This window comes from Canis aureus, chromosome 5 (assembly GCF_053574225.1).
Source record: "Canis aureus isolate CA01 chromosome 5, VMU_Caureus_v.1.0, whole genome shotgun sequence".
In the NCBI taxonomy this organism is placed as follows: Eukaryota; Metazoa; Chordata; class Mammalia; order Carnivora; family Canidae; genus Canis; species Canis aureus.
The window spans coordinates 13,015,615-13,031,848 of NC_135615.1; the positions used below are offsets into that span (position 1 = coordinate 13,015,615).

The 16,234-nt window shown below is 35.1% G+C and overlaps 1 protein-coding gene across 1 annotated transcript in view; it reads right to left on the bottom strand.

Moving 5' to 3' along the window:
• Positions 1 to 16,234, bottom strand: part of MALRD1 (MAM and LDL receptor class A domain containing 1) — a 759,283-nt gene that overhangs the window by 524,008 nt on the left and 219,041 nt on the right. Inside the window, 1 exon segment of the mRNA XM_077896425.1 lies at positions 8,466 to 8,553. Coding sequence (XP_077752551.1) covers positions 8,466 to 8,553 — 88 coding nt within the window.

The window sequence follows — 16,234 nt, forward strand, 5'->3', positions numbered from 1 at the left end:
CAACTTTGAGTCATTTCTTTTGGAACCCCAGTGGTGCCTCCAGGCAAGGGGTGGTATATCCCCTTTGGCCCTATTTTACTCTTTTCTTCCCTCTCATCTATCCTATATTTTGTTACTTAATTCTAACAGTCACATTATGCCTTCTGTTCTATTTTTTCCATACTCTGTTCCTCTCATCTGGGGATTTGATTTTTACACTCAACATTTAAATACATGCATATTATATTTGACATTTCTGGGTATATGTAGTGTTACAGTGTTCAGATCGCCTGGTCTTTCATATTATTAAAACAGTAGTCCTAACTGCATCCTTAGGCCTGATTTCAACTTATATGAGGAAACAGTTCCTCTTAAGAACAAATCATGAACATGAGTGGGTATCAGAAAAAGAAGGCTCATAGGCCAATGCTCAGGAAAAATAGAGACAACTCATTTTGTATATGTACATCAGAAGTGAGCCAGCAATGACAGGTCAAAGGACCAGTACTCTAAAAAAGAAACTAAGATCTTGAAATACTTTGTCCTGTCTTCACTACCCTGTTAGTCTACCAGAATTAGTACATCTTAAAAACCAAGTAAGTTCAATATGTTTGTATTTGAGAACAACAGAAGAGTAAATAGAGAAAAGTGTGTCTTTTACTCCAGAGCCAAATTTTGGATATGGTGTTGTTTTAACTATCTATAAAGGTGGAGTTGCAACTGATTCCTTGAGATCTGGCATATAGAAGTAAATCACAGGCCTGAAACATGGTTAGGCCAAGTCACAATTTGGAGACTGAGGCATGCAAAGGACTGCAAGCTTCCTGACACATTCTCTGACCTGTGCAGATGATCTAGATTTTTCACCTAAAGAGCATGAAAGTCAACTTATTCTACTCTGCAATAATTTCAAGCAGTAATTCCTAAAGTATCATACTCTCAACTCAGGCGATACTAGAGATTACTTCATAGTATATGGGTAAGTTCAATTATTTTTTAAACTATGAATTTTGAACAATTTTAAGAGTGAAATATACCTAGAATGATATACCTGTCAGCTTGGGCTGCTATACCAGAATACCATAGACTGGGTGGCTTAAACAAATTTCTCAGAGTTCTGGAGGCTGAAAGTCTAAGATTCGAGTGACAGCATGGTTGAGTTCTTGGTTATGTCCTCTCAGCTTTTTCCTTGGTGCATGTGTGCAGAGAGAGATCTCTGCCTCTTCTCATAAGAGCACTAATCCCTTGTTGGGGGCAGCACTTCTGTGACCTACTTTAGCTCTATTTACCTCTAAAAGCACCCCCTTACCTTCCAAACAGCATCCCATTGGGTTTGAGGGTTTCAACATATGAATACTGGGAGGATATAAACATTCAGTCCATTGCAAAGGTTATGATGATTATTTCTAACCTATACTTGCTTAAAAGGCTAGAGTTGATAGCAATGATAGAGTTAAGTCTCTTTAAACAAACAGCTTTGCATATTAAACAAAATTGCAAAGGTGAAATGCAGATGACTGAAATTTACACTCACTAAGAAGCAGAGATTAGTATAGCTGATCTGATCCTCCATATCCCTAAGCCACGGGGAAACCAACTCACCTGCACACCTGTCATCCTAAGAAAAGGACTCGGGCTCCAGATGGACCCAATGTTCTAACTTCTTGTTCTATGAATACTTGTAGCAAATATAATTCATGCTGCCCTAATATAATCTTTCCAATTAAGGAGATTTTCCAATTGGTTTTATACTAGACTTCATTCCCTACAGCCACTCCTACATTGGTAATTAAGAAAATAAAACCAATATTTTAACATCTCTAGTCCTTGATAAATTATTACCGCCTTTAATTTACCATAACTGTGTGAATTACCTGACTGATATGTCTAGTTGTTCTTCCTCTATGTCTAGGTGATAATATCTATGTTTTTCTTGTGACTTCTGATGTTAAGAGATATATTCAATTTAAAAACCTAAAAGTCGGGATCCCTGGGTAGCGCAGCGGTTTGGCGCCTGCCTTTGTCCCAGGGCGCGATCCTGGAGACCCGGGATCGAATCCCACGTCGGGCTCCCGGTGCATGGAGCCTGCTTCTCCCTCTGCCTGTGTCTCTGCCTCTCTCTCTCTCTCTCTGTGACTATCATAAATAAATAAAAAAATTTAAAAAAACACAAAATTATAAAAAATAAAAAATAAAAAAAATAAAAGCCTAAAAGTCTACTTAAAGTTTAAATATAATCGCTCTTCAGACAATTGAAAAATCTTAAATATCTCCAAGAGAAAAGTGTACATTCTTCCTATTGCACTGAATACAGCAATTTGGTCATACACACAAGGTAAAACAACTATACTCAGCATAAGTGTACTGAATGCCTGTGTTAGGTCTCCTTTCCAGGACAGTAGGTTTTACTAAAACTTAGCTATTCTCTGGATATGATTTATAACAACTATGTGATACAGCTATTTACCACACATTATGCAATTCCTTTTTTTCCCTGTCTACAGTAACAAATCCACTCTTTTTCAAATGTTATTGCTTTCACTCATGTATCCAATGAAATTTTCTAGGTGGCACAGAGTATTTTCCATCTTTAAAGGTACTGTATCATACATGAATGTGACTACAACTAGACTGAAGTAGAAGTTGAACAATTTTCAAGCTAAAAATCTAAGTACTTTAACAGCCTTATGCTGTTTAAATTAGCATTTCCCTCTATTAAAAGATGACAAAATAAAGTTTTAACTATAAAATAGATTAAAGTTATTTATTTGCCCAATTTTATTTTCTAGAAACAAATAAAAATATTAAGTTGAATGGACCACAGGCTTTGGCCTATTTTTCCCCTATATATTTGCTAATATTTTCTATATATTTCTATATATTGTTAATATTCCTATATATTTCCTATATTTTTCAAGACTACACCAAACCTGCTAAAATCAGAATATTTAAGATTGCAAACATGAGTCTCAAATTTCTTGATTTTTTGCCTTGAATCTTTAATTTTTTTTTAATTTTTATTTATTTATGATAGTCACAGAGAGAGAGAGAGAGAGAGAGAGAGAGAGAGAGGCAGAGACACAGGCAGAAGGAGAAGCAGGCTCCATGCACCGGGAGCCCGATGTGGGATTCGATCCCAGGTCTCCAGGATCGCGCCCTGGGCCAAAGGCAGGCGCCAACCGCTGCGCCACCCAGGGATCCCCTTGAATCTTTTATTGAACTATAAATATTTCCAATAATTTGCATTTTTTTCAGAGTCTGTATTTCCTTTTGAAAGATATGGAAGAAAGACCTTAAAACAAAATGCTTTTATGGAATGTATTATTCTGAGACAAATAGATAGACCTAACAGCTTAACATTCTAAGATAAAAAGCTGCAGGCAAGATCTTAAAAATGAAGACAAAAGTACTCAAACTTTTCCCCTTGCCTTTTCATTTGCACTGAAGCAAACATTACTCTTTGCAGAAAGAAAGGGGACTTGAACAAGCATTTATACACAAAGCTGGTGAGACACTGAGGTTAATGAGGAGGGAAGCCAAAAATTTAATCAGCTCAGTCATTTTAAAATTGACAATAACAAAAAACATTCAGACATAAAAACTATGCTTAAGCATCCTATAAATAGTTACCATACTCTCTAAATTTTAAGCCATCATCAGTTGCAAGATACACTACTAACTTTGTTAACAACTTTCCTGAAAAAATAATACACTAATATCTTTGGATACTGATATTCATTCTAATAATTGATATTTTTACAAGTAATAATTTTTATATTGCTGAATTCTGTATTTTTAGAATAGGATGAAAAACATGTAGGCAATTTCTTTTCAGTTTGTAAACAGTATGTTGTGATCCCATGCAGTTATGGCTTTAGTTTTACAAATACCCCAGCTATCTCACAAATAATCCTTGAAGCAAGATAGAAATTGCCACATGTGTTCTGCCGAAGAGAATTTTTTTCTTGCTTTTCGCGTGTAGTATGGAAAAAGAATAATGCAAAACAGATATTTCCTTTGGGGTACTTATTTTTAAATCTGAATATTGACTGGCAATAATACTTTCTTAATAATAATAATAATATATTCTAATGATCTGATTCAAAGTGAGGGTATTTGACTTTGCCATAATCCTCCATCATTGTCTATTCAGGGAATGAACAACATCATCATACGCTGATGCAAAAAAAAATCATAGGATTCTATTGCATGGTTAAGTTTGTCTACTTTCCCTAGAAATGCAATTAATCTTGTTTAAAAAGTCTTTCCTCTAGTATCCTTCTGGATTGGTTTTAAAATAAGAATCTACATTCATCAAGATATTGAAACAAAGAAGCTACAATCCATAATAGAGAATGGATTTGAAAATTAAGTTAGAAACAACTGAAAAAAAATAAAAAAAAAATAAAAAAAAAGAAACAACTGGAAGTGAGAAATTGAGAAAGAGTTGGCCTGGAAAAGTAAATAATAATGCTGTTGGAAAAAGTGAAAGGAAACGAAGTTGGTGGCATACATACTACTGAGGGAAAAATAATGAAAGTTTGCAGTTAAAAGGTTACCATTTGAGTCAACACTGTTTTGAACTAAGGTAACAATGGAAAAAAACAGAAAAAATATTGTGAAGTTGGAGTCAGCAAGGTTTGCAAGTAGGCAATGTTAAAGGAAAAGTCAAAGAATACTGTGGAATTTCAATCCTGGGTTGCTAGAAAATAGTAATATCATTAGAGGAACAAGGAATGAGGGGGAAAGAGGCTGATTTTGAGGGAATAGGCAAAAATGAAATAAGTAACTCCTTATGGACACAGTATAAAATAAAAGTTGCAAGTAATGTGCCGATTCATACCTTGGGGATTAGGTGAATATTTTGCATCTGTGTGTATTTTTAAGTTTTTGTTTTGGTTTATTAGCCAAGGAAGAAAAGTGCTGTAGATAAATAATCAGCTTATACTGGAAACAAATCAATGTCTGTAAGGGAATCTATATGCCCTGATCCCATCTCAGCTAACAGAAGAAAAAAAATTGATAATCATCAAAAGCAATATTTTTATTGAAAACCAAATTTCTATTTGTATTTTCATCTTATGGCAAGATGACATAAAATTCCTTTAAGAAACCTATAGTTTCAACAGGCTCTGTGGTTTCAACCCAGTGTTTCTTTTGTTATGAAGCCAACATTAAAACCACACAGTTCAGGCAGTTTTTTAAATTCCATATTTTTTTGTCCAAAACTTGAACCAGAAAATCAGGACAAATGATCTATAACTGATACTTCATATCTCTGCTTCTGAGTCTGGCCACCCTTCTCTCTCTCCTTTGAAATCATCAGCCACAGAATATAAGTAACCAAGATAACTAGAGTAGCAACAGTATTGGCAGTAGTTTGTGTTTCCTTTTAATATTCTTTTATGTTATCCTCTGCCACTGGTCTCGGTGATGCTCTCTAAGCTCAAAGTGAGAGGTCATTTGGGAAAAGCCCTGGCCACTGAAATCAAATAAGCTTAGGTGAAACTCTCATTTTCCCCTTCAACTATGTACTGTTATCCATATCATTTATGCTCTTTACTACGTTTAATTTTTCACATCTATAAAGTAGAAATTGTATTCTCTTCCTTGTGAGGTTAGTGTTGGATGAGTGGTATGAAATGGTTAACACTGGTCCTAAGAAGCAGACATAATTTGTCACTTTTTAGCTAGGTAGCCTTGGGCAGGTTATTCCCTTCTCAGTTTGCTCCATAAAATTGGGATAATAAAGATATCAATCCTATCCAACATTTAAGAGCTCTTCACTGGCAATGGACTAGACATTATTCTAGATTCAAAAAGTTAGAGGACTGGGGTGCCTGGGTGGCTCAGTCAGTCAAGTGATCGAGTCTTGTCATGATTTCAAGGTTGTGAGATTGAGCCCCACATGAGGCTCTGTGCTGGGCATGGAGCCTGCTTAAGATCCTCTCTCTCTCCCTCTGCCTTTCTCTACACCTCCACCCTAGCCATTCGCAGGTGTGTATATATATGCATGCATTCTCTCTCTCTAAAAGAATTAAAATAAAATAAAATAATAAAATAAAATGTTAGAGGATTATATAAGATGGTACATACGAGTGGTGAATGGTATCAGCTCACTCTCTCTCAGAAGGACTTTCCGTATTCCCTACCTTTGCCAAGCTTCTTGTCCATTGAGAATGCTTCCCAACCCACTTGTTGGGCTTGACCACATGACTTGCTCTGATCAATGCACATGAGCAGACATTATGCATACCATGTCCCAACAGAAGCTTTAAATGTGATTTCTTTTTCCTCTCCTTCTACTTGACAACAGAATATGTCACATAGGACCTTTGTCCTTAGCTTTGATCCCAGATAAACAGGAAAAGTAGTACACTGCTTGAAGCTCTATAGAACTAAAAAGATCTATGAATAAATATGTATTTTTGCCATTATTGTTCTATGCCCACTCACATGCTTGAGATCAAGAAATAAATGCTTGTGGTTACAAGCCACTGAGGTTTGGCTTTCAACAAAAGCTGGCATATATCATTGTTTTGCATCTGAATATTATCTTAGCAAGAATAACAAACTAAAATATGTAACAAAAGTATATAAAACACTTGAAAAGATACTAGGCATCTATCTACCCATTCACCAACAAATGTTAATATTGAGTAATATTACGTGCCAGAAACTGTTTAAGCTCCTGGAGATAAGGCAGTGATAAGACAAAAATCCCTGCTATCATGCAGCTAACATTATTGTTGGGGAAAATAGAAATATAACCATACGGAGAAAGAAAATGTCAGACAAGGAAGAGACTCTGTGTGGAAGGAAGTCAAGTGCCTAGCTGGAGGAAGTACATTCCAGGATGAGGGACAAGAAGGTGTAAAAGCCCTGAGGCATAAACGGGTTGGCGTATTTAAGGATTAGCTAAGAGGACGTATAGTTGTCAAGTAGAGGCACAGGGCTGGAAGGTGAAGTATGAGAGGTCTGAGGGGACCAGTCAAGCACACCTTGGAAGCTACTATAGAAGTCTGGCTTTTGCTCTGAAAAAAAAACAGGATGTCATAGGAAGACTCTGATGATAGGATGACATGATCTTATCTAAGTTTGAAAAATGATAAGTCTGCCTGCTGCTTTGAGAACAGATTATATTCTCAAGGGTAGAAGCAGAGATAATTTAAAAGGCAACTATAATAATCCATGCAGACACAACAGTGGCTTGGGAGGGGAGAGTAATGAGAAGTGGTCGACTCTTGATATATCTGAAGCTAGTGGCAAACCAGATTTGTTCATGAAAAATAAACAAGTAGAAATATATTGTCATTTACTGAGAAAGGGAGGCATGGAAGAATGGCAAGATTGAGGGGACAATTAATAATCAAGAATTCACTAGCAGCCATGGAGATATAAGGGTCAACTCATTGAATTATTGATTTCCTTTTTGCCTGACCTTGTCCAGAGAGGGATTTAGCTTTGTGCAGAGTTCTTCAGAAACCACTACATGGAGTGGCTAAGGGAATTAATCCTGCCAGGATGATGAGGTGGAGGATCAGAGCTGAGTCCCAGAGCTACAACTGAAAGAACTGGAATCCAGCCCTGATTATGTCCAGGGAGAGGCTGGTGTTCTTCCAACCAAGAACACTACATTGATGGAGCAGGACTAAAGGTTAAGTTTTCAGCACTTGAGAGTGCTCACTACATGGATTATTGCAATTCATTTTTAAATTACCTTGCCTCTGATCTCTTCAAGAAGGAAACTGTGCTCCCCACCTTGCCATACTGAGCCTACAGCCTCGGTATCAGGATTACCCAAGAGCTTGATAACCAGTAGATTACTACACACTGCCTGGAATGAGCTTTTTCTGGGGTGTTTTAGTTTTATTTTAATTTATTGTAGGCTTGTTTTAGGTTATTTCCCTTCATTACCTTCGAGATGTCTACCAGACATCTAAGTTGAGACGTTTAATAGGGAATTAGTATACAAGTCTGGATTTCAGGGTAAAGGTTGAGAATGGGGACAAATCTAGGAAACTTATATTTGTTTTTTAATAAAAGAAAGGCATAACATGGAGAAGAAGCGGTTGACAACAATCCTTAGGAATATTTAGTGCGGACTGACAGGAGAACAACTCTCAATGTAACTGAGAGAGATTAATACAGTCTCCAAAACAATGTAATTATAAGGTAACCAGTTTGGTTATTATAACCCCTCAAATATAATGGAATTACAGTTTAACTTCAGACAAGATTTCCTAATATTTTCCACAGGATGAGACAGAAGCACAACTGATTCAAACCTCTTTACTATCTTTACAAAGATACTAAGACTAATTACTAGCAACAATTCACAATAATCTTTTCCAGGATTAATATACTAGTAAGAACAGAAGGGTATTCTTAGAATATGTGTGGAAATGAAATATTGATTTCCTCAACAGTGCATTTTAAAGTAAACAAGTTTGAAAATACTCATATATTAAAATATTCTTCTTTGCCAAGGTAGAGGGCACAGTCCATGAATGACAAATCATCGATTGCAATGTCTCCAGTGAAGCCATCTCCTACAAAAGCCTCCACCAAAGTCTAAGAAAAATACAAGAAATCTGTTGCTATTGTGAAGGACATTAACTTATGAAAACCACATGATAGGATAAAAAATCAATTTACTTAAAGAGAAAATTTTTTCTGAACCATTAAAAAAATACTTTCCAATAGTATTTATAAAATAGGCATCTTGTCCCTACCTAAATAATTCCAGTAACAGGAATTTCTGTTCCTTATTGGGCCCATTAGACCCACAAAACTCATCGTGTTTCTAGTGATTTTCTGAAATTATAATAGGTCAGATTGATATCTTCTTCCCTATAACTTTCAACCTTTAATTCTAGACTTGTCCTATTTTTTTTCTGATCCTTTGAGTATTTGAAGGCAAATCATGGTCTCCTTTTCCCACCTTTGCCCAAGGAGTTCATCTGTTTCCAAGGTTAAACCTCCTCATTGTTCAAGAAATCCAATTTGCAGCCAGAGGTACTTGCTAGAATGTACATTTTTAAGAGCTTTAGAATTTTTCTCACACTGACCTTATTCTGTAACACTTTATGAAACTGGCTAATCGTTATTAGATCTCCTTCAGAACCGCATTAATCACAGCAAATGCCGATGACATCTATGCTCTTACAGGAGTTGCAATTCCACCAAACCTCCAGTAAAACATGAAATACTGACAAACCACTATGTTATATGGCAGATTGTGATTAGGGCTGAAATTTGCTATAATGGAATTAATCATGATAAATTATTTTAATACTTATGCAAATATGTTGCATACTGAACAGGAATCCTGCTATAATTTAATAATGAAGAACTTCAAGCAAACTCAGAAAACACATTCTTTTCTCCCACTATTATGTGAATATATGTTTCTGTTGCATTTCTCCTTACAAATGTTTTTTTTCTCCTTACAAATGTTATATATGGGAGTTAAAATTTTATTTCATTTTTTAAAAATTCTTAGCTTCTATCCAAACTTGTCTCACACATTATTTATGAGAGTCTTAGAGGTAGGAAATTTTTAAAAGATCAAATTACTGACCTCAAACCTCTTGACATCTTCCCCCAACTTCCTAGTCTTTCTTGAGAATTACCAGTTTTCTCCATAATTTGTCAGTTAGGAAATTAATCAATGTGGGAAAGGTTTATGTATCTAACTAATGGGTAAATGTATTCCACTTAATATTGCCAGAAGAACATTTATTTATCAGTACTATGCAGGAGTGTCTTGGTGCTTTATAATGGATCACTCCATATATAAAATGCACCCTTAGTTTCTCCACTATCATGAATGAAAGAAATATTATAGGCAGAGAAAACAAAAATGCATAAAGAATACCCAGTAGAAAAAAAAAAAAAAAAGAATACCCAGTAGAAAACCATACAATTATTCTAATAAACAAAAAACTGTCAGAATTTGACAGAACCTACTGTAAGAAAATATTTTTTGTTCTATTAAAACAAAAAAGACTGAATTTGGGTAAGCCAGAGGAAAAAGGCAAACACAAAGATTGATTACTAATAAATTCCCTGGATCTATAGGCCTACCCTACTGCAGTACAACATAGGACATGGCTGAGACAAAAGCTGAGAAGATGCAAGAAAGGAGAAATTAGGATAAATAAGAGGAAACATTGATTTTGGTACACTGCTCATGATTATATTAGTTTACTAAGAAGGAGGGATAGAAAATGACACCAACACTGAGGGGGGCACTTGAAGGGATGAGCACTGGGTGTTATATATATGTTGCCAAATTGAACTCCAATCAATCAATCAATCGAAAATGACATCAAAATCCCAAAGTTTATGGAAAGCACAGTTCTTCTGCGTAAAAATATCTGTAAGCTAACTTTGTGGATATATACATGTATAGCTCCACTTGAGAATATGCGCTCACTGTTCAAAAGTATTTTTTTGTTGTCATTATGTAGCCATAAATTTAAACAATAGTCATTTGTGAAAATTGTAAATTTTCTCATTTGTGGGCCACACTAGGTAAGTAGTACCTCTGAGTGGATTCTGTTTGCAAAGGCTTATTTCTATTCTAGTTCACTGCATACTACATAAGAAGCATTTTGATAGTGCTTGTATCAGCATTAAGTGCCAAGAAGATGACAAAAAAAAAATAATCTGAGGCAGAAGACAGTTGGGTCTTGTGCTGAGATACAATATAATCATAATTTTTACCAAAATACATTCAATTTCCTGACCCTTTAAACATTAACATTGTTGAGAACAATAGCTTCATGTTGAAATACTAAAACTGTTTGTATGTATATTTGCAGTCTCAGCCTCTTTGAGAATTTAATTAAGCCGACCACTAAAAAAAAAAAAAAAAAGTTATGAATGTATGAATGTTCAGGTTTTATTCTACCTTGTCCTACATTTAAATGTGGTCTTGCAAAAAGCTTTGCATGTCATCCTAAGAAACTAATCCTAAGAACATAGTCACACAAAAAAGAAGAAACCCAAGTGTCTCTGTTCTGAAAAATTCACTTTCATTTCTGGTGTTTTTCCCAGAATAAATGGGAGAATATTAAAACACAAACATTGTAGTATGCAGGGCAGTATTGCCATCCAGGAAATTAGAGAAGCCACATTTTACTCTTAAGTGCCATTAGTACCTTACTGAATTACTTAAAGGGCAATTGGAAATTCCAGTTTGGTCTAAACGACCTGCATTATCCGTACAGGCCAATTCTACTTACATTAGAACTATCACTGGCTTGGAAATTTTGTAAAGTAATGCAGTGCTTCTAAGTTGTTCTTTTCATGGGCTGCCACATCTAGGTGCTCCAACTAAAGACAAGATGGCTTTGTCAACTACATTGCGACTTTTAGTTCTAATATAACCAAAGACTCAACTATTAATAAGGGTCTCAAGACTTGCTAGAACTCATTTATCTCTATATTTAGGAAGTTCTGAATTTCTAACCAAGCATTTTAAATGATCTGGAAACTCCCATTATCATATATATGTAACACACAATTATAATTTTACTAAAATACCTTCAATTTCCTAACATATATATGTACATATGTGAGAATTAACTCACGGGAAATAAAAAAATGGCATTAATTCAACCTGTCACCTACTATTTGAACCATACCAAGTTTGTGAAAGAATACAAAATTCAAACATATCAATTTTTGATATAATCTTCAGGAAGACTTGAAATAAAGGATTTCTTCTCTAAGATTAAACAACAATATACACTCAATGTGGAGCAACTCTGATGCATTGCTGATGGGAATCCAAAATGGTTTGGAAAATGGTTTGTCAGTTTCTTATAAAATTAAACATACTTCTCTATAATGTGGCAATCCCACATATAGGTATTTGCTTACTCAAGAGAAATGAAGCCATGCCAAACAAACACCTGCTCACAAAGTGAAAACAATCCAAATATCCTTCAACTGGTAAACAGTAAAGAAACTTGTGGGAGATCTATACGATGGAATGCCACTCAGCAATAAGAAAAACTAGTGGTACATATAACAACAGTTGCGCATCACAAAAGCATTATACCTAAGCCAAATAAGCCAGTCTCAAAAGGTTACATACTTGATCAATCCATTTATACAACATTCCAGAATAGGCAAAACTATGGAGAAAGAAATCCGATGAGTGTTGTCAGGGGCTCTGGGGATCTATGACATGGAGGAATGGGGAATCTGAGAGGATGAGAGAAATATTTTCTTACTTGTGGTGGTGGTTACACAACTGTGTGAGTTTACTGAAATTCATAGAGCTGATCACCTAAACAAGATGAATTTTACTTAAATAAACTATACCTCAATAAACAAATAAAAACATTTATTCTATACTTATTGCCACAAATCATTATTATCTCAATTACTATTTTTACTGTTTTCTAAATCACTAATTTCATGCATGGAATTTTATAATTATTACATTGTAATCTCAATTATTACACCATTTTAATTCAGCTATGAACATTCTCTTGTAATCCACTAATACCTCCCCAGAGAATATTTGTTTTCCATTTTACTTGTTAATGATGTCCACTTATTTTCATTTACTATTTTCATAGTTAAAAATGCAAAGACAAAGAAAATGAAAGACATAAAAATTCCTTTACCCTGTTTTTTATAGTTGACTAACAGTTTGATGTAGCCAAACTCCTATAAACACATTTAGACAACTATCCGATATTTTACCGTATAACCTAAAATTTAAGGGGCTCATAGAAAGTCAGTTTAGGATCTTAAACTTTCTACGCTAATATTTAGGGAAACATTTGCTAGATTCAACATAAAAAGGCTTTTAAATCACTGCTGGAATTTTTTATATAACCTTGAAACTAACTTCAATGAAATATAACTTAGATTTTTGTCTAACAAATTTTATGTTTCTCTTTGTCTTTTTTTTTATATGTCTCTGGCCATACCACATACAAAAACTGCAGAATAATTAGAGTTTTCCAATTATTATACTATACATAGGAACACTATCATCAAACGTGGGCCACAAAAGCTCTACTTAAATTGTGTATACACCTGAGCATAGAAATGTATAATAAAAATAAAGTCACGGTACTAGAAGAGATGAAATAAAATGCTGGGATAGATAAGTAAGGGAAGTGCTATAGAATGATTACTTAGAGAAAGTATCTGATGTGCCTCACCTGTGTAAGATCCTATTTTGGGAAAAAATCATGACAACAATTTTTATTGATATTTTGGCATTATACCCTATTTCTTCTTACCTAATGTCAGGCATAATATATGGCTTCCTGAGAATTTTTTATTCTTCAATGACTGTGTGCTTTGGCATTATGCCAAGTGTTTCCATAGTTACCAAAAAGAATTTTTAAAAAAGTTATCTTGATGGTTTCTCACCATCTAGGACAGAAGAGACAAAATGGTTATAACCCAGCTCCCAGGAGTGTGGTTTAGCCAAAACAGTGCTTTCAAGGAGAACAGGTTGACAAATATTTTTAAAGTAGGATTATTTCACAAAAAGATACGGTCCTGTGGTTGTTACAGTCTGATTATTCCCTATTAAAAATATAACTCTAAGGCTGACAGTTGTCATTTATTATTTAACACCTGACCTACTTCCAATTCATGTCCTTTGCCTGGTTCCCATAGGCATTTGAGTTTCCAATTCCTTGTGCATGTTAGGTCAGAAACCATGAAGGATCTGACACTTTACCCTACTCACCAGCTAACAAGGTAGCTTGCCAATGTTTCATACACAGATACTGACAGAAGACACCAAATCCTTGATTGAGAAGGAAAGCAAAAAGCATCACTTAGAAAAATTCCTTCCACTTGTCTCCCTCAATCAGATGTTTTCCTTTGCAGAAGAAGATCCCAGACATTAGGAGACTAGCTGTTATAAGCTGCTGGTATACATGCTCATCTTCAACTCCAGAGAGAGAGAGAGAGGATGGGAGGGAGGGAGAAAGGGGGCTTAATTTGGAATTTGTAAGCAAATGTCTCAGGGTAAAGGCTATTCAAACACACTCTTCACTCAGAGATGGAGCTGTGAAGAACACAAAAAATCCATGGAGAATTACCTCCCAGCAGTGTAGCTGGATGGTGCTACACTCCTGATATATTTAATTTGTGGAAGCACTAGGACTCCCCCAATGTGTGCGTAAATTACGACGTTTGTATCAATTCAGCCTCCTTTTCTCTTATATAATACTTCATTTTATACTATTCTGAACTAAATGGGTATAAATTGTTGGAGTCTTCCGGAGATGACCACTCACCTGCTGTTGGCCTAGCAACTTTAACGCCCACAGAATCTTTTCCCATCTGAGCTTCTGTTGTATTGAGAGCAGAGATTTAAAAAACAATCAAGGACAGGGAATGTGGCAGAGGAGAAATAAGATCATTCGAAATATCATTCATGTTTCCTTATTTAAATAGAATTATTTCTGTTATTCTTTTTTTTTAAGATTTATTTATTTATTCCCCCACTGGGGAAATTTATTTATCACCCCCCACTGGGGCTGCCCTCTTTCTGTTATTCTTGAACAACAGAAACAGATACCTTAAAAATAATTTCTAAGTATTCAGATCATATGAAATTGATTTTCTTTCCATATTTGTTAAAAGGGTTGGCAAAACACTGCAGGTATTCTGCTACATTAGCTTCCATGTAGTTTCAAATGTATAAGAAGGGCCAAAATTTGGGTGAGTTCCCTCTCTCCCTCAACATAGTTGCCTAATATGCCTACATTTAATACAGATAAATGTTAACCAGTTTGAAACTAATTTGCTACTTGACACTCCGCAAACCATCTCACAGGTAACCCATTTCACACCCCATGTATTATTTGAATGATGACAAATAGTACTCAATTTCTTCAGTCCTAGGAATTTATGAAACCTATTTGATTGGAGGTTATAAAGAAGCATTTAATTGAAAATAGTTGGGCAGCCTGGGTGGCTCAGTGGTTTAGCGCTACCTTCAGCCCAGGACCTGATCCTGGAGACCGGGGATGGAGTCCCATGTGGGGCTCCCTGCATGGAGCCTGCTTCTCCCTCTGCCTCTCTCTCGTTCTCTCTCTATCTCTGTCTCATGAGTAAATACATAAAATCTTTAAAAAAAGTAGAAAATAACCTGATAGATATCAGAGAGAAAAAAAGTGAAGGTTTGGAACTATTAGTTTAAAAGTTCACAAAAAAAAGGTTTTTATTATTTAAAAATGATTCAGTAAGGTATAATAAGATTTTAGTATAGCACAATACTGTCCCAAGTGATTGGTTCATACATGCCAGAGTAAAATTCCTTTAAGGAGCAGGGTTCTAAAATCCCTAAATGTTATTTTTTTTTTTACCAATCACCAGGCTAATTTTTCATCCCCTACACCATTAAATATAAGAGTTAAAGGAAAAAAAGTGGAACTATAATTTATTATTTTGATATACAATGTCCTTTTATGACATTAATCATGTAGTTCTCATTCTTCTCAAGAAAGGAGGCTCCAAATAACCCCTACACTTCTATATGACAACTTAAAACTGATTCATACCTAAAGCACCCAAAACTAGGTCATACATTTAACCACAAGAAATAGCCCTCATTTGCCTTTTGTTCTAGTTTAATATCCTATAAGCCCACCAAGTAGTTATCATGAATTAAAAATCCCACTTTAGTTGTCAGCGTCAAGGGTACTTCTTCAGAGAAGCCTTCCTTCATAACAGAAGCTGAGGAAATTTTCCTTTAAAATTTTCCATAATTTTTAATTATATCAGTACTTGTACATTTAAATGTTTGTCTGTCTCCTCTAGAAGACTTTAAGGACAGGCTCCATGAGGCTCATTGAGGGACAGATACAAAGCACCTAGCACAGTGATGAGCACACACTAAGTACTAAGCAGCTGAATACTTCAGGGAAACATACAATTTCAACTAAAATTGTTGATGTCATTCAATGGAATCCCTATCAAAATACCAATGGCATTTTTCACAGAGCTACAGCAAAAAAAAAAAAAAAAAAAAAAAAAAATCCTTAAAATTGCATGGAACAACAAAAGACTTGGAATAGCCAAAGCAATCTTGAGAAAAGGAATAAAGTTAGAGGTATTACACCTCCTGATTTCAAACAATACTACAAAGCTATAGTAATCAAAACAGTATGGATGGTACTGGTAAAAAAAAAAAGTGAATATATAGACCAATGGAATAGAAGACAATACAGAAATACACCCACGCTCATACAGTCAGTTA